This window comes from Camelus dromedarius, chromosome 20, assembly GCF_036321535.1.
Source record: "Camelus dromedarius isolate mCamDro1 chromosome 20, mCamDro1.pat, whole genome shotgun sequence".
NCBI classification, from domain to species: Eukaryota; Metazoa; Chordata; class Mammalia; order Artiodactyla; family Camelidae; genus Camelus; species Camelus dromedarius.
The window spans coordinates 2,240,159-2,267,214 of NC_087455.1; the positions used below are offsets into that span (position 1 = coordinate 2,240,159).

The 27,056-nt window shown below is 56.2% G+C and overlaps 1 protein-coding gene across 1 annotated transcript in view; it reads left to right on the forward strand.

The window, feature by feature from the left end:
* The window catches only part of LOC105095127 (maestro heat-like repeat family member 5), a 53,482-nt gene that overhangs the window by 14,748 nt on the left and 11,678 nt on the right, over positions 1-27,056 (forward strand). The window contains exons 10-21 of the mRNA XM_064476651.1: positions 517-663; positions 1,324-1,446; positions 2,198-2,277; positions 4,511-4,646; positions 6,011-6,313; positions 7,858-7,962; positions 9,211-9,346; positions 9,596-9,768; positions 13,257-13,406; positions 14,243-14,397; positions 24,612-24,771; positions 25,890-26,089. Of these exons, the coding sequence (XP_064332721.1) occupies positions 517-663; positions 1,324-1,446; positions 2,198-2,277; positions 4,511-4,646; positions 6,011-6,313; positions 7,858-7,962; positions 9,211-9,346; positions 9,596-9,768; positions 13,257-13,406; positions 14,243-14,397; positions 24,612-24,771; positions 25,890-26,089 (1,868 nt within the window). The remainder of the gene's footprint in view (positions 1-516; positions 664-1,323; positions 1,447-2,197; positions 2,278-4,510; positions 4,647-6,010; positions 6,314-7,857; positions 7,963-9,210; positions 9,347-9,595; positions 9,769-13,256; positions 13,407-14,242; positions 14,398-24,611; positions 24,772-25,889; positions 26,090-27,056) is intronic.

A 27,056-nucleotide genomic window follows, 5' to 3' on the forward strand; every position in this document is an offset into this window, starting at 1 on the left:
ACCCTCATAGGGGGTCTCATCACTGATGGCAGTGGTGTCCTCGGGTGACACCGGGCATGTCCCACGTGTCCTTCCCAGCTCTCTGGGTCTTGCCTGGAGCCAAAGCTCCAGGTGTCCCATCGCCATGTCTCTGGGTCTGGGTCCAGGAACAACCCTCCCAGGCCCCCAGCAGCCTGAGGCAGGGTGAAAAAGGGGACAGGCCCTGGGCTCCTGGGGAAGGGGCGATGATGAGGCCGGGAGGGTGAGGGGCTTGGACTCCAGCCTGTTCTGGCAGAGCCAAGCATCCCCGCATACAGCCCTAGGTCACCCCATAAGGCCCCTCCCAACCCCCAGGGGGGGAAATTCCATTTTCCCTACCTTCCTAGTGAGGCAGACTGAGGCCCACCAGCCCTCAGAACACCCTGCCTCCAGGACCCCACGAGGGCCTGGGGCACCTTCGGTCACTGCTCCCCCGGCGGAGGGCTCAGCAGGGCCCTGGTGCTCCTGACCTGCCCCACCCCACCCGCCTGTGCGCAGAACTCGGAGGACCTGAGGTGGAAGTGGGCCAGCAGCACCATCCTCCTGGCCTACGGGCAGATGGCGGCCAAGGCCAAGGCCCACATCCTCCCATGGGTGGACAACATCTTGTCGCGCATGATCTTCTACTTCCACTGCAGCTCCTGGGTAGGACCCCTGCTGCCCCGGAGCCCAGCCTCATCACAGCCCGGGGCCCTGCCAGAGTCTGAGTCTGAGTTCCAGGCCTTCCAGGGCCTTGAAGCCCACCTCCCACCTCCCACCCACCCTGGAATCATGCAGAGCTGAGCCGAGCCTCCCCATTGCCCTCCCTCCTCATCCGTCCTTCCCACCTGAAGCTTTGGGGGCCTTTGTGATGACCCACCTTAACCCCACTTCTCCCCTTAAAGCAAACCCTGGGTTTTTACTCAGGGGTTTGGAAGTTCAGAGGAACTCCCATCACTCCCTGTGACAACAGTCCCCTGACACACCCTGTGCCGGGGCCTCACCCCAAAACTGAGGGGCCAGGCAGCCCCATGGGGCCACTGCAGAGCTGAGGCCTTTGGACCTGGGGTAGCCACGCATCACACGAAGCTGGACACCGGGCTCCCTACAGGCACCTCCTGATGCTTAAGTGTCATCAGTGTATTCACATTCTCAAAAAATATCACAGGGGTCCCCCACAAAAACAAAGCCCATGTGTGCGACCCCACCTGAAGGTCTCTACTCACCCCCTTGGCCATGGCCCTGCTGCCACGTGTGACCACGACTCTTGTGCCCTCCTGCCCCCCCGGCCCCACCCCCTTGCCCCGCCGCCTGACCGCATGCCAGGACGAGACCCTGAAGCAGAGCTTCCTCGCGGGCGTCCTCATGCTGGTGGGGGCCATCAGCCGCAGCGAAGGGGCGCAAAGCTACGAGTTCTCCCAGACCTCCGAGCTCCTCGAGTGTCTGATGGTGAGCGCAAGGTCCTGGGGTGGAGGGGGGGCTTCCCCGGGGCGGAGGGGCACCTCCCTCAGAGCGGTGGCCTCCGGGGGAGGCGCCCACTGGGAGAGGGGTGGCAGACTGGACTCCTAGAGCATGTACCAGCCCCTCACGGGCTTTCCCACCTGGACACACGTCCACATCGCCCACACCGCTTGGTTCTTACCATGATCCTGAGCTGGCCAGGTACCTCCACCTCACAGCTGATGAGGCTGAGACCCAGAAAGACCAGCACCACCCCTTCTGCTAATACTGGCCTAGCTCAGGCCACTGGTTACTAGAGACCTGGGGCCCCCAGGACGCCTGGGGTAGGGGAGGACGTGCACGAGTGATAGAGAGTTATCATAGTGATAGTATGACAGTAAGAACAGTTCTCACTGGGCTCCTGCTGGGACTCACTGCTTTGCATGCCTTGCTTCACATGTAACACACGGGCAACGTGGTAGCTGTGGGTCAACAAAGCTCAGCGCAGTTTGGAGATTTGCCCAAGGTCATGCAGCTAGCATGTGGGCAGCCAGGATTCAGACATGACCCATCTGATTCCAAAGTCTGTGCTCGAGTTCTCTGAGTGGGAGCCACGGCCCCCGGTAGGTGGGGAGCTAGAGCACAGTCCAGTGGGTTACAGAGGGGCTGGCCACCAAGGCCTTTAGACAGGGGTGAGACTTGGTCAGAAGTGGGACAGGCCCAGGCGTGAGTGACTCAGCCTTCACCTGGGCATTTGCAGCTTTTGATGGAGAAGGAACCCCAAGACACCCTGTGCACGTCGACCCGCCAGCAGACCATCCACATCATCTCCAGGCTCTGGTAGGCCCCCCAGCCCCACACAGGGTCCTCAGCGTCAAACGCAGCTTCCCCACTCAGGCTTGGTACCAGCAGGACAGTGAAGTAGGAGAGATCAGACATCAAGGCCCTGCTGGACAGGGGTCGGGCCTGAGCCAGCGCAGGCCACAGTGTGGGGGCAAGTGGCAGCTTATGGCGGCCAGAGCATTGGGTGACCCCAGAGTCAGCTGACCTCCCCAGACACTCAAGGTCAGAGCGTCATTCATGGTAAGACCCCAGCCACAGGCAGAGTCTAGAGCAAACTCCAGAAGTTGGGGAAGGAAGTGCAAAGGGAAACTGGACTCCATCCAGCATCCCAGGGACGGGAGGGAGGCCAGAGCCCAGAGGGTGAAGGGATTCCTGGGTGAAGGGTGGGTCCTGATTTAGCTGTGCGGCTGCGGGTAGGGCAAGGCTGTACCAGCCTCCCTACACTGGCGGCGACAAGGGGAGCCTGAAGAGGAAGTGGAGGGCAGGGACTTCAGGGCTGCCTGCTCTCAGACTGCAGAGGGAGTGCAGGCCACCGTCATGCACCCCCCGGGCCCAGTACTGCCCTGGGCAGGGTGGCAAGTGGAGCTGGGTGGGCCTTCCCCAGAGCAGGGAGGCCAGGTTCAAATCCCAACTCCACCCAGGTACTTCACCTCTGCAAGCCTCAGATTCCTGGTTCGCTCATTCCATAAGTAACTGCTGAGCACCTATGGTGCTCTAGGCACTGTTCTGAGTTCTGGGACCAGCTGTGAACCAGCAGGGACGGTCCTTGTTCTCTAAAAGCTGACATCTGGGGATGGGGACAGAATGAGCAAGCCACACATATCAGGGACTGATGAAGGTAATGAAGAAAAATGAGGCGGGGGTAACAAGACAGGGAGGGAATACAAACCCTCACAGAGCTGAGGACTAAGTGAGACTTAGTGCTGAGTCAAGGAGAATCTGTTGACTGAGGATTGAGTGACTGAGCACCTCTGGTGTGCCCAGCACCCTAAGGCTTCCGTTAAGAGACTGAACAAAGACCCAAAGGTAAGAGAATGAGCCCTGGGGTACCCAGCCAAGGGGAAGGCAAGTGCAAAGGCCCTGAGGCTGGAGGACCAGCAAAGGGCCAGAGTGGCTGGAGTGGCATGAGTGAGAAATGGGGTTCCAGATGAGGCCCCAGGGTCACAGGGAAGGTCATACAGGAGGGGCCTTTGTGGAAATCATATTTGAGAGAGATGTCTGGCTTCTCCATGGTGAGTTGACGGGACCACTCAGTGGGCAGTGAGTCTGGAGATGAGGTGAGGCCCAGACTGCAGACCCAAGGTCAAGATCATCAGCATTCAGATGGCATTTTAGGCCAGGGATGGGAAGGAGAAGAGGACTAAGGCCTGGGCTGGGGCACCCAGTGCGGAGAGGGTGAGGAAAGGGGCGGAGCCAGTGGCGGAGGCGGAGCAGGAGCGCTGGGGAGGCAGGGAGTGGTGGTGAGCCGGGGGCGGGGAAGGAGCATTCCAAGGAGCAGGTGATCAGTTCCTCAAAGCTACTGGCGGCCGCCAGGCCTCAGAACTGCCAGGCGGAGACCACCCGTGACAGGCCGGGAGCAGGGGATGTTCAGGGTGAAAGTCTGGTTGGGAGGATTTGAAGGGGGCAGGGAGAGCTGGGGGGGTCAGTGCAGACCATCCTTCTAGGGGTTCGAGGATAAGGGGAGGAGAGAGATGGGGTGCCACCCAGAAGGGAAGCGGATTCAGGGGAGGGTCATATAAAACAGGAAAAACCGCCAGGTCTTGGGATGGCCCAGCAGCCCTACCCCAGGTGAAGTGCTTGGCGACACTGGCACATAGGAGGCACCCAATACACGGTATTATTATTCATTCCCACCTCAAAGATAGAAAGTTAGCATCATTGGCCAGCACAGAGCTGCTAAGTTCCCAAAGGTGTAACCAGGGCTGGGGCAAGACCAGCCCGCCCTGCAAAGGGAGCCGGGCTCAGGGCTTCTCAAGTCCTGCTCCCAGCCAGGCCCGGGCCCTTACAAATCCTGCCCAGAAGCCCTCACAGCCCTGGGGGGGAAAGGCCGGGAGGCAGAAGTGTGCCTGTGAGCCTCTGGGCAAAAGCAGAAGTGTTCTGAGAGGCTCCACTTCTCGAGGCTCCACTTCTCCAGGCTCGCCAACTTCTGTCCTGGCAGGTGGCCCCTTCCCAGTCACTGCCCATCCCGCCCCTGCCCCTCCCTCACCACCTTTGCCCTCCATCCGCACAGTAAGCTGAGGCCACCCCTGGACTTGGAAAAGAAATCTCGGCTTCTGACCATCAGCCTCCGCAGTGTGTTGTCCCTGCCGCTACTGGAAGTCCTAGAGAAGCACACCTGCCTCTATCTGGAGCCGCCCAACATACAGGTGCGAGCCTGGCACTTGCACCCCTTCGAGAGGGGCTCCTCAGACAGGCTGTCCAGCTCTGTCTGCTGCTCTCAGCTTTGGAAGGGGCAGGCTGGACGGGCAGCGCCGCTGGTCACCCCCAGGCCAGGGCCGGAGGACCCTGGGCATGTTTCTTAAGTGCTCTGAGCCTCCATCTGCCCACCTGTAAAGTGGGAGTGATCATCCTAGTGCTAAAGGTGCCCAGCACTCAGGGTGAGAGGAGACACAGGGTTTCAGCGTCTGGTGAAGAGCGATGCTCTATAAATAGGAGTGTAAATGGCCTCCCTTCTTCCCTGCAGGCACTGGGAGCATGCAGCCTCAGTGTCAGCCACGCAGCCACCTCTGCTGCCCTAGTGGCTGGAGGAAGGAGCTCTGATGCACTCTCCACTCCCCAGGCCGGACACCCATCCCCTCCTGGGTTAAAGGGACTCCGCACGGCAGGGAGAAGCTGCCATTGTGGGCAGCCGCCACCAGGGGGCGAGTGCCCGCCGTCCCCAGGCCCGCCAGCGCCTGGCGCCCTGTGTCAGCGCAAAGGGCGGGAGCCGACGTTAACCGAGCACCTGCTGTGTGCCAGGCCCAGTATAATAAGCATTAGCTCACCTTCCCAGCAGCAAGCCGCCCAGAGAGTGAGGAAAGCAGCTCAGAGAAATGGATGTGTCAAGGGAGAGTCAGGGTTGAACCCCACCCCTGCCCCTGGGGCGCTGGTCTTCACGCCACACGTCCAGGCTGGGTCCAGGCCGGAACCTCACAGATAAGCACCTTGGGTATGGGGTGAGAATGAGGGACCCTCTGGACCCGGGGCAATGCCACTGCAGCAGCCCTCCAGAAGGGGCCCAGGGTGCCCCATTACTAGATGACGACCTCACGGCTGACTCCCCTCAGGAGTGCGACTCCACGGAGCCAGGCGCTGGGCTGGGGGTCCTGTTCATTCGTATCCCGTGTCCACCTCTACCCTGGCTCCAGCCCAGTTCTCAGGTGACAAAGATGGGCTCAGAGAGCTGAAGTGAGCCCCTCAGGGAGTTGATGGCCAGCACCCAGGGCTCTGCTCCAATGGGTACACCTTGTGGCCCCTCCCTCCCTGACAAGCCAAGCAGCAAAGATTGGGGGTCTCTTGTGGGACACCTGGGAATCAGGACCAGGGCAAAACAAAAATGTGGGGCCTCTGTTCATAAGTTTTTGAGAATCTCCGGATGGCGACAATAGAGCGTTGAATGGAGCACACAGAGCTCCCCGAGCCAGGTCTTGTGCAGCCGCACGCCTGCGAACTTGGACATGAACCTGCCTCGGCCACCGAGAAATCTGTGTCCTGGGGCAGATCCCAGACTGCCCCCACCCACTCTCCCCAGCTGCCCAGTGGGGACGGTGGGGGTCTTCCTGGGCCTGGTGGGAGCTCGCTGGTGTGCAACCTGGCCCAGGGACGTCAGATTTCTCCAGGGCGGGAAGCGGGCATCATGGGCATGGAGAGGCCGGGGACTCGGGCCCCTCAGCAGGCCACAGACCTCCATCCCCCTGGGGCTTGGCGGCCACCTGACCTGCCCCGCATCCCTGCGCAGACCCTCTACAACAAGACCTTGGAGGCGCTGGGTCAGATGCTGCAGAGCTTCATCACGCAGAACCCCACGCCCGACGAGCTGCATTTCCTGCTGTCGGTGAGGGCGGGGCGGGGCAGGGCAGGGGCGGCACAGGGGGCAGAGGGTGGACGGAGGAGGGTGCCCCACAGGAGGCGGGGAGGGCCTGAACCAAGGGTGGGCCATCCTCCAGGAACACAGAGGCTCGAGGGCTGGTCATTGTTAGGGATCACAGTGGTTGGGGACAAGTAGGGGAGGCTAGTGCAGCCTGGTGGCAAGGGGACCATGAATGCTACACCACAGGGCACTGGTGAGGAAACAGGCTGTGGCCTGGCGGGACCTGCCCTCCTTCCCACTGAGAGAACCTCCTTTGTAGCCACCTGTGACGGGGTCTCACAAGTTCCCCACCCCTACTCTGTCGCTGCCCTCTGTGGAGGGAGCCCCTCCCGATAGGAGGGAGACCAGTCGACAGAAAGGGACAGTCCAGGGACGAGGGCGGGCCCAGACAGGGGAGGCTGCCTCTGCTGGGGGCATCGGAGGTCAGGGATGGGGGGCCTTCACCTGAGTGAGGACTGAGAAGGTTGCAGGGTGGGAAGGGAAGGACCCCGCAGGCAGAGGGCACGTCGGGGGCAAAGGTGAGCCAAAACAGTGAGCACAGTGGGCCAGAATGGAGAGAGGCTGCGTGTGGCCAGAGCATGGGGAAGGCACCGAGGCCAGGGCTGTGGGCTAGGGTGAGTTTTGGTCAGCAGGGGCCAGGCCACCTGAGGCTTAGAGGCCCCGAGGAGGTGAGGGGAGCCCCGAAGCATCCGACCGGGGGTGCACAGATGGAAGTCGGGGTGAGTGAGCACGGCCAGGAGGAAGTGCGTCTGCCTCTTCCCTCAGCTCGAGCTGCAGAGTAGCAACCCCACCCCAGCCCACGCCCGAATGTTGCCCACTAACCACAGCAGCGCCAGCAGGGCTGTGTCTGCCACCGGTGGAAGTCACAGTTGCTGCCCCAGGACGCGACCAAGTCACAGAACCTCCCAACACTGTTTATCCTCTTCCAGCTTCAAAATTACTAACTGTTCATCAATCCCCTTAACAAAGAGGCTCAAAGGTGGCGGAACAGTGTTTGGCGTAACTGTTTCAATGTGCCTTTGTATTCCTTTGTAATTCTGTGCAGTTATGTTGTGCCCTGAAAATCATTGTTCTGGAAAGAAGTACATTGGGAGAAACAGGTTAAGGCCCAGGCGTCTCAAAGGGCTTTGAGCAGGAGGGGCGCGCCAGCTACACGAGGAAGAAATGACTCCTCCTCTGGGGCAGGGCTGCCTTGAGCAGAGGGATTAGCCCAGGCTGTGCAAAGGGACAGGGAAGGCTAGACAGGGCCAGTGGCGGATGTCAAGGGGCCTGGGCCTTGGCTGGGAGTGAAGGGCCTGGGGCGAGGGTGTGGGTGGTGGGCGTGGCTTGGGCCAGTGGGCGGGGCCTGGGCCAAAGTGGGAGGGTCCTGGACCCAGGGGTGTGGTCTGGGAAGATGACAGGCATGACCTGGACCAGGAGGGTAGAGTCTGGGCCCAGGGCAGGCCAGAGCTTGCTCAGAGCTGGGGTCCCAGGCTGCAGCACCCCTCCCTGCCCCCACCCACCTGCAGCACATGTACAGATGGCTGGCGTCAGAGAAGGTGCACGAGCGGCAGCGGGCGGTACACAGCTGCATGTCCCTCCTCAAGTTCCTGAGCCACAACCTCTACCTGGACGTGAGTACCCGCTCTGCTACCCGAGCCAAGCTGCCTTTCTCCTGGAGCCCACCAAGGATCGTGGGGTTCAAGGCCCGAGGGGTCCCTGCCACCAGGACAGGGTGGATCTCTGAGTCTCCTGCGGCCTGGCAGATGATCCTCCTTTTTACACAGGAGGAAACAGGCTGGGCTGGGCGTTGGGTACCCCTGCTCAATGCCTCCGAGCTGGGCGCTGAACCCAGGTGCCCTGCCAATACACCTTGAAGCCTTGGGCAGGTTCTCCACCATGAGGCTGTGTCTCAGGGACATGGGAGGAAATGAGTCTGCCTCAGAGGGATACAGTGGGAATCAGATGGGTGGCGGCCCTGTCCCAGACTAGCGTTGGCAGCTCTGCGTGGAGTAGTCACCATCCCTCTGCCTCGTCCATCACCATCCCATGTTTCATGGGTCATGGCTTAACCACCATCTGTCACTAATGCCCTTGGGTTGAATGAACATCGGCACATGTCCAGGGAGTGAGTGGTTCTGCGTTTATCAGCCAAAATCAGCATCAGTTCCTCAGGGAGACTGGCGGGGAGAGGAGGAAATCAGTTCCCTGGCCGATGCCTGGCAGGCGTGCTTCCTAATGAAGGCGGAGAGGCTGAGAGCTGTTGAGAAGCAGGGATGGTTCTGCCAAAGGCGAGCTCGCTGCGCAGACTCCTCCAGCATCCCTTTGATGCAGAGAACCCCTCTAGAGGGGTTCAAAGTGTCTCCAGTTTACTCAAAATCAATTTCCACAACATAGGACTGGGACTGGGAGAGGCACTTGCCTCAGGACACAAAATTTATGGGGGTGCTGAAACGGTCTGCCAGCAAGATAAATATTTTAATGTCATGCTTTAAATAAGCATATAGGCAAACTGCAGCCCGTGGGCTGGCCACCTGTTGTTGTGAATAAAGTTTTATTGGAACTAGGGCCGGGATTAGGGTGAGGTGAGTGAGGCCAGGCCAGAAGTGCAGGGTCATATCTTGTCTTTATTTACAATTTTGAAACTTTGTGCATCATGGATTTTTTGCATCCTTTTTTATTTTTATAAATATTACATGAAAATATTGTTTCTCTTGATCTCTGAGTTTTTCGGCCACCCACTCTTCACGTTTTGCCCAGACCCGAATCCCAGCCCAGGTGCACCATTTGTGGGGATCTAATCTGATGCTGGCCACGCCAGGGGTAGGTGCGTGGCAGGGTGGGGATCTGATCTCAGCAATTCCCCTGCACTCTCACCGCAGCCAAAAGAGGACTTCAAACGGATTGGACAGCTGATGGGCATGCTGGGGATTCTGTGCCAAGACCCGGACAAGGCCACCCAGTGCTCCAGCCTGGAAGGGATGGGCCACCTCTACCAGCTCCTGATGCGCCAGAGAGGTAAGCCTCTGCAGACCACCACAGTGGACCCACTCCCACCCCAGCGTTCCCAGAGTTCCCCCAGACCCACCTCTAACCTCAGCCATAGCCTTGCCCTGATCACCAGATCCACTGACTCCCATCCCCAAATTTGGACACAGGCATGATCTTGTTTACAAATGACCCCACCCTACCTCCTGCCAGTCCCAACCTAAACCGCAAGACTGCCTTTGCCCACCCTCACCTCTGCCCACTCCCGCCCTGGGCCAGCAGGGGAAGCTTCACAGGCGCGAGCCTCAGCCCCCAAGCCGCTCTCCCAGGCCGGCGTGGATGAGATCCCCGTCTGGAGCGGCAGGGACCAGAGGGCCGCTCTCCCCATCACCCAGGAGGTGGCACTTCCGAGGGACCACACCTCCCAGCCCAGCAGCTCCCAAGTCATCAAGGTCAAAGCCCTTAGAATCCTGGGCAGGTCTGGGAGGGAGGGCGTGGCCATGCTCTGCTCCGACCCCGACTGCCACCCCAGTAATGGGGCTCCTGCAGGGCCAGGGCATAAATATTAAAACCGAGGCTGGGACCTCATCTGCATCTCTGGTGACTAACTGACAGCTTTGGGGAACCCCTGCCCACCCCCACCCCACCCCCGCACTGGCCTGGGGAAGGGGGGTGGGGGCTTGGAGGGAGGGGCAGGGGACCAACTCTGGGGCCAGCAGCCAGGCTTGAGTTCCAGCTCTGTGGGACCTTGGACAAGCCCCTTCTCTCTGAGCCTCAGTCTTCCTCTGCGAAATGGGCCCAGTGTTACCAATGACGTCCAGCCACCGGGAGCTCCTGATATACAGTGCTGGCAGGGCAGCTCCCGTGGTCGGTTTTCTTGGAGGCGCCGTATGACGTCTTTCCCTTTGAGTCTGATTTTGCGGGATGACCACTCTGCAGAAACAGTCCCACCTTCCTCATTTTCCCAGGGGCCTCTCTTAATTCAATGAAAGCCAAACCCTCCTCCTCTGAAGGCATGCCGCGTCTCCCCTCTTCCGCTGCCATCTCATCTCCTGCAGCCAGATGCTCCTCCGTCCGTGGCTCGGGGTGCCCAGCAGTTCCCACACGTCCCTTTCATTCTGTCCCTAGTGACACCCTGTGTCTGTGTGCCATTTTGTTCTTTTCTGAAGATGAGCGAGGCTGAGGCACAGGGTGTGGGCTGGACAGGCCGTGTTTCCTGGAGCCTCGTGTTCGGGGTTGTCAGCTCATGCCTCTGCTGTGGTGACTTCAACTCACCCTTTCTTGCTGTTGACCCCGTGACTAATGAGACCCCTGTGCTTGGTGTGCTGTTCAGTCTCCCCATTAAACCTCCAGGCCAGAAGCGGGGTCGCACCAGGGCCCAGCACAGGGCCTGGTACGGGTAGAGCCAGGCTTCAGTAACACCGACTATGTTGAACCAAGTTGAACCAAATGATGAAGCGACAGCACTGGGCTAGCAGGTCCCCTGTCTGTCTTCAGAGCCCATATGTTCTCTGCAGCTGCAGTGGGCTGTCAGCCTGCCGAGGGCATTCAGAAGTTTAGAAGGGCTTTAAATCTAAAGCCTGGGGATGATGCATCAGTTGTCCAGGCCCAGAATGGGGAAACCCAGCATGGCTTTAGTTTATGCCAAAGAACCTGGGCTGGGGGCAGAGGCAGGGCCAGGGTGAAGGCTCCCCAGGGGCTCAGTGGAGACAAGCAGTTAAGGGGCCCTGGACCACTTGGGTCCTCAGGTGGCCTGAATGACTAGGAACATAGGGTCAAAGGCGTGGGAAGGGCAGTATGCCCAGCTCTGCATGGCTCCTGCACACAGGGAGTGAGCATTCAGGTCTGGCTCCCCTTGGACAAGAGGCAATGCCAGACCGAGTACAGAAAGGGGAGAGGATGGGAGGGTCTGCTAATCAAGGGATGGTAGTTCTGGGAAAGAATGGGATGGAGAACAGACCTGGCTGCTGGTCCCAAATCTGGCCTGGAGTCCCCACATGCTCTTGTATACACTGCACCTTCATCATCACCACTGTCGTCATCACATCATCCTACACCACCTCCACCATAACCGTCATCATCACCACCATCACCACCATGATTATCACTACCACTACCACTGTAACCACCATTACCACCACCACATCATCACCACCACCACCACGTCCTCCACCACCACCACCACTACGTCCACCACCACCACTACGTCCACCACCACCACCACCACCACCACCACCACCACTATGTCCTCCACCATGTCCACCACCATGTCCACCACCACCATGTCCTCCACCACCAACACCACTACGTCCACCACCACCACCACTATGTCCACCACCACCAGCACCACCATGTCCTCCACCACCACCACCACTACGTCCTCCACCACCATGTCCTCCACCACCACCATGTCCAGCACCACCACCACATCCTCCACCACTGTCACCTCCGTCTTACTCTCATTCACGCTGTGGGCTGAAGTAAGATACCAATCCTGAGATGATAGTGTTCTGGGATTCTGAGGGCCTAACCACCATTCCAAGTTGAATTCCTTGAAAGACATTCTAAATACTAAAACCTTAACAAATTTAACATTTTAGCAAATAATTTTAAATGTAATCTTATAACAAATGTTGTAACCAGATTTATAATACCTTAATATTCTAACACAAAGTTATTTTAGCTATAAATATTCCATTAAAATTATTTTAACATTCTAACCAGCAACTAATAACCTAATATTCTCACAAATATTTTACCAAAATTTTATTAGATTCTAATAAATACTCTAACATCCATTACTTAACATTTATTTTTATATCTAATTTACATATAGACATCCTAACAGACTTTCAAACATCTCAACATATACCCTAACATGCAGAGAAACATTTCACCATCCTGACAACCTTGGAAGCATCATAACTTTCTATCAGGCTGCCCAGCAATCACTCCATCACCAGCATTCTGTCTTCCTTTGATTATCAGACACTCAGAGGCAGAGCTTTCCAGTAGGACTTTTTGGAACGATACAGGTAGGTGTATCTGCACTGTTCAAGGTGGCCACTGTCCGTGTGTGGCTATTGAGCCCTTGAAATGTGGCCAGTGCACCTGAGGAACTGAATTTTAAATTTTTTTAATTAAATTAAATTTAAATAGCTTTGTGTGGCTGGTGGCTACCGTACTGGGCAGCATTGCTCTGAGTCTTCCCAGAAGGTTCTGCCTCTAGGAGACTGTGGTCTGAGGCTGTGGAGCAGGGATCCCACCCCGCACCTTGCATTTCCTGAGAGCCCCTTCATCCCCCAGAATGGCACATGGTTGGGTGCTGGAGGTGACACCCGCCTCCCTGGACTTTTGGAAAGCCACTCCAGGGAGAACGTGGGCAGGCAGCAGAGGCAGGCTCCCGGGCAGGCCCTGTGGAGGGCAGCCCACACGCCTGTCCAGGCCTGGCAGTTGGCCAAGGTGACCCTAAATTTCCTTCAAAGCCCTGAAGTTCAGCTGCTCTTGATTACAGCGCTGTAAGGACAAGGACAGGGGCCTGGCGGGGGGGGGGGGGGGGCTCCCAGCTGGGCTGAGGCTAGTAGATGAGGAAGCCCATGGAGTGAGGACGGGGCGGACGAGGCTGGCCCAGCCACGTATGTCCTGGGACAAGCAGAGGAATCTGATGAGAAAAGGAGCCATTCCCCTGCCCTCCGAAGGGCACCATGCCCTCTCTTCCTGCCCCTGGTCTGGGATCAGCTGAGAAAAATGTGCAGGAGGTCAGGTTGCGAAATGCGCGCACCCACTGGGGGAGGCAGGCAAGTGAGGCTCAGGCCTCTGGAAGGGCTCAGAGTCTTGGGGAGCCTGGAGCAAGTGAGAAAAGGGGTAAGAGTGGAGGCGGGGAAGCGGCACCCAGCGCAGGTGACTGCAGTGACGGCTGCCTCCACTCCTGCTGCTACAGGAGGCCATGAAGTATCTCACGATGGCAGAGCTGACCGACCTCGTCTGGACGGCCATCGACGGCCTGGGCTCCACCAGCCCCTTCCGCGTGCAGGCGGCCGCCAACATGCTGCTCACTGTCATCCAGGAGCACGGGGCCAAGCTGGAGACCGTGAGGGGTTGGGGCACCCGCTGAGGGTCCGCCAGGACAGGGCAGGGGCAGAGGGACAGGCCCAGCAGTCAGCACCCTGGGGACCCAGCCTCTGCACCAAGGCGATGTCCCTGAGCTGGGGCCTGATGGGGCAGACACAGACCCTCCCCTCTGCATGGCAGCAACCATGCTGATAGGTTCCAATGAGTGAACACATGAATGAATGAATGAATAAGGGAATGGCCCAAGCAGGTGTCCTGGGGCGCTGAGTGGTGGTGTTTGCAGGGTCTGGTGCAGACATGAATTGATTGACCAGCTGTCCCATGCCCTAGGATGGGAAAGGGAGGTCAGTGGGAGAAGGCTCAGCCAGGACCCTCTGGGAGCTGGGCATTAATGGGTGAGTAATGAGACCCAAGAGTGGAAGTGGGAGGGGCCTTCCAGACACACAGAAGAGCAGGCGCCAAAGTGGTGTTTAGGAGATGAGGAGGTGGCTGTGTGTGAACCTTCCACCAACTGGGCAACATTTGGACAGAGTTGGATGCCCCCAGATGCCATTCAAAAGGTAGTGGGCTTGTCTCTGAATCAGCCTGGGACCCCACTTCTGACCAGGTGTCCAGGGCAGGGAAGTGCCTCCTCCTTCAAACTTCCCTCTTGGGTCTGTGTCTTCCTGCTCAGAACCACCCCCCGCCAACACACACACACAGGACAGGGCTGTGCGATCCCATCAGAAGAGCACCATACCTGAAGGGGCTCCAAGCCCATCAGGGCAGGCCCTCCCTCCCGATTCAGGCTCACCAGGGCAGGACCTGGCCTCCCCCCAGACTGGCCCTCTCCCTCTACTCTTCCTCCCTGCACAGGTTGCCAGCCTGAGCCGGGCCATCCACCTGCGGCTGTGCTCCGTCCGCATCCCCCAAGCCAAGGAAAACGCCCTGCAGGCCATCACGCTGCTGGCCCGGAGCCACACCCCTGAGATGGTGGCCGCCTTCCTGGACTTCTCCATACCCCTGGACAGGTGCCCAGCCCCCTTCCTCCCTCCCCTCCTGCCCACCCTCCATCCTCCCCTCAGCAGGGGGCAGGGCCTCCTCCCCTAGCTCTGCCCTCCCGCCTGCACCCTCACAGCCCACAGCGGACCCCACAGGGCGGGGGGCTGGGAGGGAGCCACGCATTTACTCATTTACTGTGCACCTCCCGCAGTTGGCTCTGGGGAGGCACCGCTCGCCATTCATTCTCTCAGGGGCCCCGTAACACAACCCCTGCCCTAGCCTCGACCGCCCATCACCTGATGGAGAGGGTCCCAGGACCCAGGGTGCTCCTGGCAAGACCCCGGCCAACACCAAAGCCTTGCCCTTTCCTGCTCCTCCAAGGACCCCCCTTCTGGCTCCCCAGGGGCCACCACAGCCCCGAGACCCCTTAGCTTGAGGGGGTGCTTTCTCCCTAAAATCTCAGCTCTGAACCCCAGGTCTTCAGTCTATATCACCTGCTGCCCCTCCACCACGTGCTTGCCCTGGTCACTCCTTGGACCTTGAGGATGTAACGCCTGGTCGCAGACACCCTCTCGCCCACTGTCCCTGCCCTGAGCTTGGGAATTTCCCCATCTCTCCTTTACCCTGACTTCTCAGTGCCTGGATCCCTTCTCTCCCAGAAAGCCTGTCTTCCATCCTCCCTCAGCTCCGCAGTCTTACCCTTGGCTCAGTCATCTCCAGTTTCAAGCATCTCTCCCCTGCCTCTGACCACCCCCCACCTCACACCCTCTGCACCCCAGTGAGTCTCTGCCCTCTGGGACCTCCACGTTCACTGCTTTGCCCACCTTCACACAGTCCCTCACCTGTCCTCGCCACCCTCGTTGCCAGCATGGATTCCATCTTCCAGTGTTAAAGTAACTCCCTGAACACACCCCAAACCCCTTGTCCCCTCTGTCACACTCAGCTGGCAAAACCCAACTCCCATTCAACCTGGCTCCACCTACTCCACACCTGCACCTGTGCAGCCAAACGCCGGGAGGACGCACACCCCGCCCTTCAAATTCCCAGCCACACACCTGCACGGGCCCTGCCCTCAGTGCTTCCTGGAAGCCAGCTGCCTTTCCCCACCCCTCCCCTCTGCTCAGCCCCCAACACCTCTCCCCTCTGTTCACACTCAGCTGCCAACCTTGCTTCCGTCCCACTGAAAAACCCTGAAGCCACCAGAAGAGAAATCCCACAAGTTCTCAGCACCTAAGCCTTGCTGTCAGCAAGCTTTCTCATCTCCACGGGGAAGGGCCTCTTTGTTTTTGTCAGTAATGCCTAGTTTCACTGCACTGCGATCAGAGAGTGTAGGCTAACGTTTCCGCTCTATGGAGCTTGCTGACCTTTGGAGCAATTTCTGTGCACACTCCGCAGGCACTTGAGAAGGTGCTTTTCCCTATTATCGGGTGTAGAACTTGCTGTATATCCACAAGAGTTACCCTGTTGATTGTGGTGTCCAGGTCACCTGCCTCCTTACCTGGGTCCATTTGCCCTGTCTTGTGCTGAGAGTGGGGTGTTAGAGTCTCTCATTATCAATGTGCTCCTGTCTGTGCATCCTTCCCTCTCCTGCAGCTTTTACTTCCTAAGGTCGCCACGTTGTTCGGTGTGTACATGCTCATGTTACGTCTTCTTTATGAACTGGGGCTTCCAGCATTAAGGCGCGCCCTGCCTCGTCCCGGTTGGTGCTTTGGACGCTACCTCTGCTCCCCTACTTTTTCCCGCTTGCCCAGTAGGCACTTGTCCATGGTTTTATTTTAACCTTTCAGAATCCATTTGTTTTAGGCATCACCTTATATACAGCGTATAATTTGGTCTTGATCTGTGATCCAACTTGGAAATCTTTTTATTTTAATAGGTGAGTTAAGTCCACTCACATGTATTGCTATGACTAATGTGCTGAACCTCAACTCTGTCACTATGCTTTGTGACTGTGTGTGGGTTTGGGGTCTCTGTTTTGCTGCTTTTTTTCTATGAGACGTGTATTCTTTGGTCTTTAGTTGTTCTTTTTCAGTTAGGAAGGGTTGTGTTTTTGCGCTAGGTGTTATCTTTGTACTCCTAGCCCATTCTGATGCCCTTAGTCTCTCGTTTTCTTATTTGCCCTTTTAATATCTGATTTGTCCATCTTTACTGACGTCCTTAAACCCCCGCCCACTGCCCACATAACAACCAGTGAGATCATCTGTCTTCCTCCTATCATCGTCTTTATCCATCTGTGTTTTCAGCTGTACATTTCTTCTTTGTCAAAATGTGCACTGTAGTCACCCAACCCCCTCCCCACGTGTGTTTGTATTCAGTACGTACTCACTCTCAGTCCCTTTGCCAAAGATTTCCAGTCCTCTCGTAGCCTGACGAAGCTCATCCTCTGACAGACCCCTCAGGAAGACCCCTGGATTGAGAAAACCCTAGGTTCTTTTATGTTGGAAGCTGTTTACTTGAAGGGCAGCTTGACTGGATATAAAATCCTTGGTTCACATGTTCTTTTATTAATCATCTGTTTTAGTGCTGCTCAGTCACTGCCTTGGTTTGTTCGGAGGAGGTCTGACAGTGTGTTTTTACTTCTGCCCTTGTAAGCTATTCGATCTCTTTGCCTGGAGACCTTGGAGATTTTATTCTTTATCTTTGAAATTTAACATTCTTACTAAGAAATGTCTCAGAGTTGACCATTCTGTGTTAATTTTCCCAGGTACATGGTGGGTCCTTTGAACATACAGATTTAAGTCTTTTGTTGTTGCTGTTTCTGAGATGTTCTCTTGGTTGTAATTGTTTGTCTTCCGGTTTTATTGAGACACACTTGACACGCAGTGCGGTATGAGTTTAAGGTGTGCAGCGTAATGAGTTAATTTACATACATCATGAAGCGACCACAGTAAGTTTAGTGACAACCGTTGCCTCATACAGACACAAAAGAAAAGGAAAGGAGAATTTTTTCCTTGTGGTGAGAACTCTTAGGATTTACTCTATTAACAACTTTCATCTGTAACATACATTATATGCTATTATATTTATACATAATATTAATATTATTAATATAGATTGCACCCTAATTAATTAATTGATGTAGATTATATTATCATACTGCACATTATGTCCCTAGTACTTATCTTGTAACTGGAAGTCTGTGCATTTTGACCACCTTCGTCCAATTCCCCCTCCCCCCACCTTACCTCTACCACAAATCTGGTCTCTTTCTATGGGTTTGCTTGTTTTTAAATGTTTTGTTTTGTTTTGTTTTTTAATTTTAGGTGCTAAGTCTTTGAAACCTCGTGTGCATTTCACACTTCAGCACATCTCGCTGCAGACCAGCCAATTTTTTTTAAAGGTTTTGTTGCTGTTGTCGAGGGGGGGGTGTAACTTATCTGCTTCTTGATTGGAGATTCTGAGGATTGAACCCAGGACCTCGTGCCTGCTAAGCACTCACCCTACCACTGAGCTGTCCCCACCCTGCCTTGTTTGTTTGTTTTGACGTATAACTGACCTACAACACTACGTTAGTTCCTGGTACACAGCATAGTGTTTTGATATTTCTGTACATTTCAAAACAATCACCAGGTCACCAGGGTAAGTCTCGTTACCATCTGTCACCACACAAAGATGTTACATTGACTGTGTTCCCCACGCTGTTCATTTCGTCCCCGTAACTTATTTATTTTCTGACTGAAAGTTTTCCCTCTCACATCCCTCACCTATTCCTCTCCTGTCACAGTTTGAAGTACGAGTCCTGTTCTGTTGTTTTCCGTCCTCTGAGACTCCCGCGGTTCAAATGCTGTTCCTCCCCGCCGCTCTTCCGTTCCCACCACTTTCTCTGTGGTCCTTTTCACTCCTCTCTTAAATGCATCGTTATCCTCTTGGTAGCCGTTTTACTTTTCCCCAGTGCCCCTTACTAAATTTTCAATTCAATCTCTTGCGCACCTTGATTTTTTTTTTTCACTTCTGAATTCAATCAACTCTCTTTTCCTTTCTTATTAGAGGCTTTTGGGGGGCATCCTTTTTGAATTTATAATTCAAGGTGGTTTTTCTTGCCTTCAGAGGCTTGCTTGAGTATATCTGCCTGCTTCCGGGTGTTGTCTTACAGGTTTTACTGCATCATAGTGGTGGTTCGGGGTAGGAATTTTCTCATTTGATGTGTGTTTGTTTATTGTTGTGGTGGTTCTCTGGGGGGCAGGGTTGCAATAACTCTACGGATCTATTAATTTTTCTCCTGTTCATGTAAAACTCTGTTGGAGTGTTCTGCAGGATTTCAAGTTCCATGGCACCCTCTTCTGTCGGCACAGCAAAGTCCAGACCACAGGCTGTTGCTTCTGGTGGCAGGTGAGAGCGTGATGCAGCCTCCAGTTTTTTTGGGGGGGGTGCTCTTTTCTTCTTGCAGGGCCTTAATTTTTTTCCTCTTTTGCTGCTTTACCTTCACCAACCCACTTTCAAAGGATACTTGTTTCTTTTATGCTCCTTTTTTCTTCCCAAAGCTGTGCGTCTTGATGGCTGCCCCTCACATACCTCTCAGCCCCTCTCCTGTGGTCAGTGCTCTGGTTTGCCTGGTCCTTCTCTTTTTTGTTGGTCTGTATTTTCAGACTTAAGATCAACCGCGTCTTCCTGAAGGTGAAGTCTGGGTGTTTGAAGTCGCAGTGTGGTGGAGTTCTACTTTTCCCTTTAATACAATCTGCATAATATATAATATATTCTTTTTTCTGATTCTCTCCCACTGTAGGCTATTACAAGACATGGGTCCTAGACATTTTTCAGTTTGGGTTGTCCCTCTTTTGCTTATCTATTTCTAGGAATTTTTTTTTTAATTTTAGGGGGATAATTAGGGTTATTTATTTATTTAATTAATTGTTTATTTTTAAAGGAGGCACTGGGGACTGAACCCAGGACCTCGCGCGTGCTAAGCATGCACTTCACCACTGAGCTGTACCCGCCCACTAGGAATTCTTTACGTCGTCTGGATGTGAGTCCTCTGCTGATTGCCATGTTAAGTATTTTCTTCCACTTCCGCGGCTTTCCTCTTCTCTCCCTTCCTAGGTCCTCTGATGGAAAAGGAGCTCTGGGCTCCGTCCTTCTCAGACGTTATCTTATAAAAAAAAGTCCCAGTGTTTGCCTTCCTCGTCCGGGCCTCCAGCCACCGAGGAGGGCTGTTTGTGTAGATGTGAGCCGGGCTCCAGCTCCATCTATCTGTCCAGCATCATTTACTGAACACCCTACGCCGACCCCTGCGTTCCTGCAGCTCCTGGTGCCTCCTTCCTGCAGCCGAGGGCCGCGAGCTGGGGACTCCTCTGCTCGGCGTCCTCTGCTCGGCGCCCTCTGCTGGGTCTGTCCTGGCGCCAGCACCCAGGGCTGGAATGCCTATGACTGTACACTAACTAACTCTCCTCCCCTGACACAGAAGGGCCTCCCCTCCTCCCTCTGCCGGGCTGTCATGGCCCTCCGTGGCCCTTCGCATTTCTGCACAATCCTTACAGAGAATCTACGTAATCATGTCGCCGAGCTTTCCCGTTTTCACCTTTTCCTCTTTCACTCTTGGACGACTGCTTTTATTGGACTGGCCCTCAAAGCTGGACAAGGAGTGATCCTTGGGTTGCCCCCCACGTCCATCATCGCCCTGTGCGTGGTCTGCTTTCATTTAGCTCTTTCCTGAGAGCAGGGATTCTCTTCAGTAACCCAACACACCCCAGCGAGGCCATCACTCGTCCGAAAGCGAGGGCTCAGTTATGAGCTATGTCTAAGGACAGGGTTACCCACCATCACTGGTTTCCATGCCCCTGGCTCACCCCCCCGAGGGTCACCTTTTGTTTTCTTTTTATGTAGTGTGATCACATCTAAACACATTCCTCAGAAATGTTACTGTAGATGTTATAATTGTACATGAAGAGCATCACGTGGCTTGTAATCTTCGGATCCTTTCTCCACTGGCCTGATACTAACACAGATTTTTGGATCTGGACCGTCTGCTCTAATATAAACCTAGCGAGGCCAGTTTCCCTTCTTCAGTGCTTACTGCGTGGTGTATCTGTTCCCATTTTTTTAATAGACTTTTTTTTTGGGGAGCTGTGTTTGGTTTGCAGAAAAAGTAAACAGAAATTGCAAAGTTCCCGCCCACTTCCCTCGCCTGCCAGTCTCCCCTCTTGTTAACACCCTGCCTTAGTGTGGTGCGTGTGTTACAGTCGATGGGCCAGTATTCGTATAATGTCCCCAGCTCACATTACAATTCAGTCTTGACATTGTACATCCTATGGGTTTGGACAAACGTACAATGGCAAGCATTCACTGTTACGGTGCCACGCAGAATAGCGTCCCCCACTAAAACCCGCTGTCCTCTGCCGACACACCCTCCCTCCCCCTAAGCCCCTGGCAACCACGGGTCTTTTGACTGTCTCCATGGTTTTGCCTTTTCCAGAAAGTCATAGAGTCGGACTCATACAGGATGTAGCCTTTTCAGGCTGGCCTCTGTCACTTTGTGATACGCGTTTCAGTCTCCTCTGACCACTTTCACTGCTAGGAGTTCTTTTTTCTTTTTCTTTTTCTTTGAAATGATCACCACGGTAAGTCTAGTTAACATTCATCGTCATACTTACTTACAGATTTTTCTTCTCGTGATGAGAACTTTCCAGGTCTGCTCCCTTGGCAACTTTCAGATACATGCTACACTGTGCTCACCGTGCCACGCGTTCCCTCCCCGTGACATTTATTGTCTCCCCGTGACATTTATTGTATGACCGCAAGTTTGTTTTTCCTTTCGGCTCTCAGCACCCATGTCGCTTACCTCTGACCCCTCACCTGTGGCAACCACCAGCCTGTTCTCTGTGTCTCTGAGCTGGTTTCTGTTTGTTTGGTTTTGATGGTTTGATGTTTTCATTTTAGATTCCACATATCAGCAAGATCACGAGGTATGTGTCTTTCTCTGACTTATTTCACTTAGCGTAATGCCCTCAAGGTCCACCCGTGTTGTCTCAAATGGCAAGATTTCCTCCTTTTTATGGCACAATAATGTTTCATTTTATATATATATAGCATCTTCTTCATCCATTCATCTGTCGGTGGGCAATTAGGCTGTTTCCATATCGGCTGTTGTAAGCAACGCTTCTCTCAGCAAGAGTGTGTGTATCTTTTCAAGTCAGTGTTTTCGTGTTCTTCAGGTATATACCCTGAAGGGGGATTGCTGGACCATATGGTTCAACTTTTAGTATTTTGATGAATCTTGATACTGTTTTTCATAGCGGCTGCACCAATTTACATTCCCACCATCAGTGCACAAGGGTTCCCTTTTCTCCGCACCCTTGCCAACACTTTTTATTTCTTGTCTTTTTTATAACAGACGTCCTAACAGGTGTGAGGTGATACCTCACTGTGGTTTTGGTTTGCATTTCCCTGATGGTTAGTGATGCTGAGCATCTTTTCGTGTGTCTGTTGGCCATCTGTGTGTCTTCTTTGGAAAAATGTCTATTCAGACCCTCTGCCCATTTTTCAGTCGGATTGTTGTGGGGAGGGTTGTTTGCCGTCTGCCCGTTCACTACTGAGTTGTGTACGTTTTCATCTATTTTGGATAGCAACCCCTTTTCACGTCCATGCTCTGCACATACCTTCTCCCACTCCGTAGGCAGCCTTTCCATTTTTTTTGATGGTCTCCTTTGCTGTACAGTTTTTAGTTTGACATGATCCCACTTGTTCAGTTTTGCTTTTGGTATCAGATCCCAGAAAACTGATCGCCACGGCTGGCATCAAGGAGCTTACTCACTTACGTTCTCTTCTAGAAGTTGTGTGGTTTCGGGACTTCTGTGCAAGTTCTTGCCCCATCTTGAGTTAACTTGTGGGTCCAGTTTCATTCTCTAGCGTGTGGCCGTCCAGTGTTCCCAGCACCACGTGCGGAAGAGCCTGTCCTTTCCGCACTGCACATCCTAGCGCCTTTGCCGTACGTTAACTGCCCACGTATTCGTGGGCCTCTTCCCGGGCTGGGAACGCCTTCCTGACTCGGCTCCCGTAAGCCCACACCAGCCAGGCTCTCCTCCCCAGCTCCTGCTCAGCCTCCTCACTGGCCCCTCCTGTCCCCCTGACTCCTTAGCATGAGGGCCACAGGGCTCACCTTCAGCTACATTCCCTTCCCTGGTGGCCACTTCCATTCCCGGGGCTTTAAACAGCACCTAAATCTGGGCATCTCCTGAATGTTCACCCCGGCCAGTGGCGGCACTGGGATGCCCAGGCATCACACACTTGACACATCCAGACCCCCCGGCCCCCCCCGCCCCTGCTCCCGGGGCCAGATGAGGTGACCCCTTCCCTCCGGCTTCAGGCCAAAGCTCTGCTGTAACCTTGACTCTCTTCTCTACCCCTATAATCCGCCAGCTGGGAAATCCTGCAGCTCCCCCAGCCCCACGCCGCTGCTGCCTCAGTCAGGGCATGCGTGCTGCCGCTGGGTGCCCTGGCCTGCTTCCAGCCCTCCTGCCCAGCAGCCAGAGTTAAAAATGAGTCGGAGCATGTCTCTTCTTTGCGCCAAATCTTCCGGTGGCCCCTACCTCATTCAAAGTCAAAGCCAAAACCTTTACTGCAGCAACAAGTCATGCCTCTGTCTCATGACCTCACTGTCCTCCCGTCCTCCCCCTGCTCCCTCCGCCCCGGCCATGCTGGCGCTTGAACACACGAGAATGCTGCTGCCTCAGAGCCAGAAGGCTCTCCCCTCGCCCTCAGAGCTGCACGCCTCTCCCCTCGCACCCTCAGCTCTCTGCTGGCGTCCCCTTCTGCATGACACCTTCCTGACAGCGCGACCTGAAACTGATGCCACCGCAGATGTGTCCCGCTGCCACCCCCTTCCCTCCCCTGCTCTATGCGTGTGGTGCAGTGTCTGACGTACCCTTGCTTGCAGCTTGTCAGACCCCAGGGGGTCACTCCCAGGCCATCGCTGCTTGGTCCCTTGGGACGTTGCCTGATGGTGACAGTGCTGGTCATGCAGGTGCCGACCAAGTGATGGATGCCCACAGGGAGCAAAACAGAAGTCTTGGCTCTCTGTGCACCCTCACCCCTGGAGGGTCATCTCACTTAAGCCTCTCCAGGCAGGCTGCCCCCCTCCCTAAGAGGTGAAGTGACTTGCCCAAGGTCACCTAGCCAGCACGGGGCAGAGCGGGGATCTGAGCCCAGGCCCTTCTGACTCCAAAGGACCCTCTCCTTCCAAATGGGTGGTGACTTTCTCTGGAGTCTCCCAGAGTCCTCTGAGCCCACCCAGCCCAGGGTCAGATGGGACTGAGGTGGCTTCAAGGGCAGGGCCACCTTTGGGTCTGTCTTAAACCTGGAGGTGGCAGCTCATCCAGCCCCAACTGTGCCCTCCCAGCCCCCACCCCATCATTCCAGTGTCCCTCCTGCTCCCCAAGCCCTTCCACACAGACTCAGGCCCAAAGACACCTAGCACAGGAAACAAGGTGGCCGCTGACATCTTAGAGAGCTCCAGTGCCCACCGTGTCCCCCAGGTCTCACAGAGCCAGGACCTCGGACCAGGTGGAGAGACCATGGGACTAGGCAGGCATGGCCTCCAATACCAGCTCTCTGTTATGAGGCAGGGCCCTAATCAGGGTCCATCCTGTCTCTAGTCCTCTGTTTCCTTATCTACAAAATGGGCACAAGGACACTGCAAAGCTCTGCACACACCAGTGATGGCCCCTAACTTGACCCAGGTTGGGCCCAGGGGAGCTGGACCCCAGCAAACCCAGGCCTAGGAAGAAGCAGCCACGGCAGGCTTCCAGGAGGAAGCAACTTTAGGCTGAGTAGGAATAGGTCAGGTGAGGAGGAGTTCTCCAAGCACATGTGGAGGTCTGGGGACAGGAGAGGAAGGAAAGCAGGCAGGCACTAGAGGTCAGAGGGCAGAGGTCAGAGAGTGACAGCTCTAGGCACCAGCAAGACTTGTTCTGGCGGTATTTGGGAGTCACTGAGGTGACAGACCGAGTCAGAGTCTGCAGCCGGGGTGAGAAGGGCCTGGAGGAGAGACCTGGAAGGTGGAGAGACCCAGGAACATGAACCAGGGCAGCAGGCCCAGTCTCTGCTGAGTCCCCCAGGCGGCGCACACTCCTGTCCCACCCCCACTCTTCGGGCCCCTCCCCCCCACCTCCAGGTGCTCTTATCCACCCCTCCCCAACCTGCCCTGTCCGGCAGCCTCCTCCCCGGACCCTGGTCACGGTGACCAGCGGGGGACCCAGCCTGGTCAGGCCAGGGTTTCAGTGCTGCCCTCTCGGCCCCTCTCTGCCCACAGTCACGCCTTCCAGTTGTGGAGGGCCCTGGGGGCCGAGCAGCCTGTGAGCCGCCTGGTGCTGGCCATGCTGCTGGCCTGGCTGCAGGAGCGGCCCCTGCCCACCAGGGCCGGCGACGGCAGCCCCCAGCCCAAGGAGAAGGCCTACCTGCGCTCCTTGGCTGTGAGTCTCTACCACCCAGCCCCCCGCCCCTGCAGCTGGGCCCGGCTGCCTCCACTGTGCATTCAGCCAGACACCGGGCTGGGGTGCTCACTGAGCTCCAGGCCTCAGGGAGGAGGGGCCCCATACCCAGGCTGCAGAGCCTAGTCTGGGGGTGACCACACAGGCGCTGGGTCCAAGCCCAGTGCCCCACTTCTGGGCCAAGGGCTCTGGACCACTCCAGCAGGGATCAGGCAGAGAGGAAGGGCGTGGGGAGGTACGTGAGCTTGGGTTCTGGGGGGACCTTAGAGGCTGCTCCAGTGGCTCCCACACTCCTGTAGGAATCACCCACCCTCATCCCCCAGTTTTCCCTCTTTGCACATCCCCAGGAACAGGGGGCTCACTCCCTAACACACCACACCTGCCCCCTTGCCTGGACTCTGACAGGGCAGCAGCTTTTCCCCAGCTGTTTTATTCCAGGCTAAGCACCCCCACCCTGGAGCCCCAGAGCCACGGCCTGGAGCACAGAGCTGCCCCTCCCACCCGAGCCCCCCAGACAAGCTGCTGCCTGCAGCAGAGGGGGTGACGTCTGAACCCTGCCTCCTGGCCCGCCCTCCGTCAGCCCTGCTCCTTGACACCCCTAGCCCCCGGACCCTCCCTCTAGGAGACCACACTCAGCCTGGGGTCAGCCAAATGGCCTTCCCTGGGTCCCGCCGTGCCCCAAGCCCTTGCCCTCCCCCATCATGGCTCCTCAGTGCTGGCCCCCCACCCTGAGAATAGTCTGGACCAAATTCCTCTCCAGGTAGCTCTGCCTTCCAAAGCCACTTGTCCCCCATCAGTCACTCACTGGGCACTGCTGTGTGCCAGGCTCTGTGCTGGGGGAGCACTGGCTGTCAGGGTGATGGAGCAGAGGGGCCAGGCAGGAGGCAGTGACTGAGCGCAGAGGGCAGGGTGGTGGGGGAGAGGGAGGACCCGGGCCTGCCGGGAGGGGTGCAGGCGTGGATGGTCCAAAGGGAGAGCCACGCCCTGAGGGAGGGTCCTGGAGGCTGTGGGCAGGGACAGGGAGGCGCGGTTGGGCGTGGGTTTGGTGGGAAGGCTGATCCGCGGGCCTGGTCCCTTCAGCATCCCCTCCGCCCCGACAGGCCATGAACACGCTGCGTGAGCTGCAGTTCGCCCGAGAGTTCAAGAAGGCCGTGCAGGAGGCCTACCCCAAGCTGCTCCTGGCCCTCCTCACCCAGGTGCACTACGTCTTGGAGCTGAACCTGCCCCAGGAGCCCCCGCCCGGCCAGGAGGCCCAGGAGGCCCTGGAGGCCCCGGGGGCGGCCACACCCAGCCCCCTGAGGTAAGGCCTTGGCCCCGCCCCTGGCAGAGGGGTGCACCGGCTTCCCGGGGATGAGCGACGCAGTGCCACAACCGGGCAGCTTAAAGCAAAGGCGTTTTCCCCCACAGTTCTGGAGGCTAGTGGCCTGGAATCCAGGGCTGGGGGGGCCGTGCTCTCTGAAACCCGTAGGGGCGGCTCCTCCTGCCCCCTCAGGCTTCTGGCATCTCCCGCCGTTCTCCGTGCTCCTTGTGTGCTAGAAATATCCCTCTCACTTCTGCCTTCGTCTCCACTGGGTGTTTCTGCGCCTAAATTTCCCTCTTCTTATAAGAACACCAGTCGTGATGAATTAGGGTCACCCTAATGATCTGATCTTAACTCGATTCCATCTGGAAAGACCCTCCTTCCAAACGAGATCACATTCACAGATACCCGGGGTTAGGACCTCGACAGAAGTGCTGGGGACACAACTGAATCCCCGACGGGCATGAGTCCAAACAGCCGCTGTGGCCGGTGCAGTGGTGAGCGCAGGGCGAGGTGGGGCAGCGTGCACCCTGCCTCCTCGTTACCACGGGTGCCTGGCAGCAGAGAAAGCCCATGACTGTTGGCGTCCAGGGACTCCAGGTGCCCACAACAGCACACCATGTGTTACCCAAATGTGGTCCCTGCAGGGATTCTGCAAAACGAATGTTGTCTTCCCCTTTTATCGATGAGGAAACTGAGACTCAGAGAGGGTCAGAGGCTTCCCCTGAGCCTCACAGAATGTCCATGCATTGCTGAGCTGGGGCCTGTAGAACAACAAGGGTGTCGGCCCCGCCACCACTCTGCCCCTGGAGGCAGATGCCCTCTAGGTCCCCTTGCACGTGGCCCTGGACCTTGACACATTTTTGCTCTGACGTCATGGGTGTTTGCTGGCCTCTTCTGCCCCCCATGAGGGACCAGCATGGACAGGACTCGTGTGGGAGGGTCAGTGTCTCTCAGCCTGGGCTGG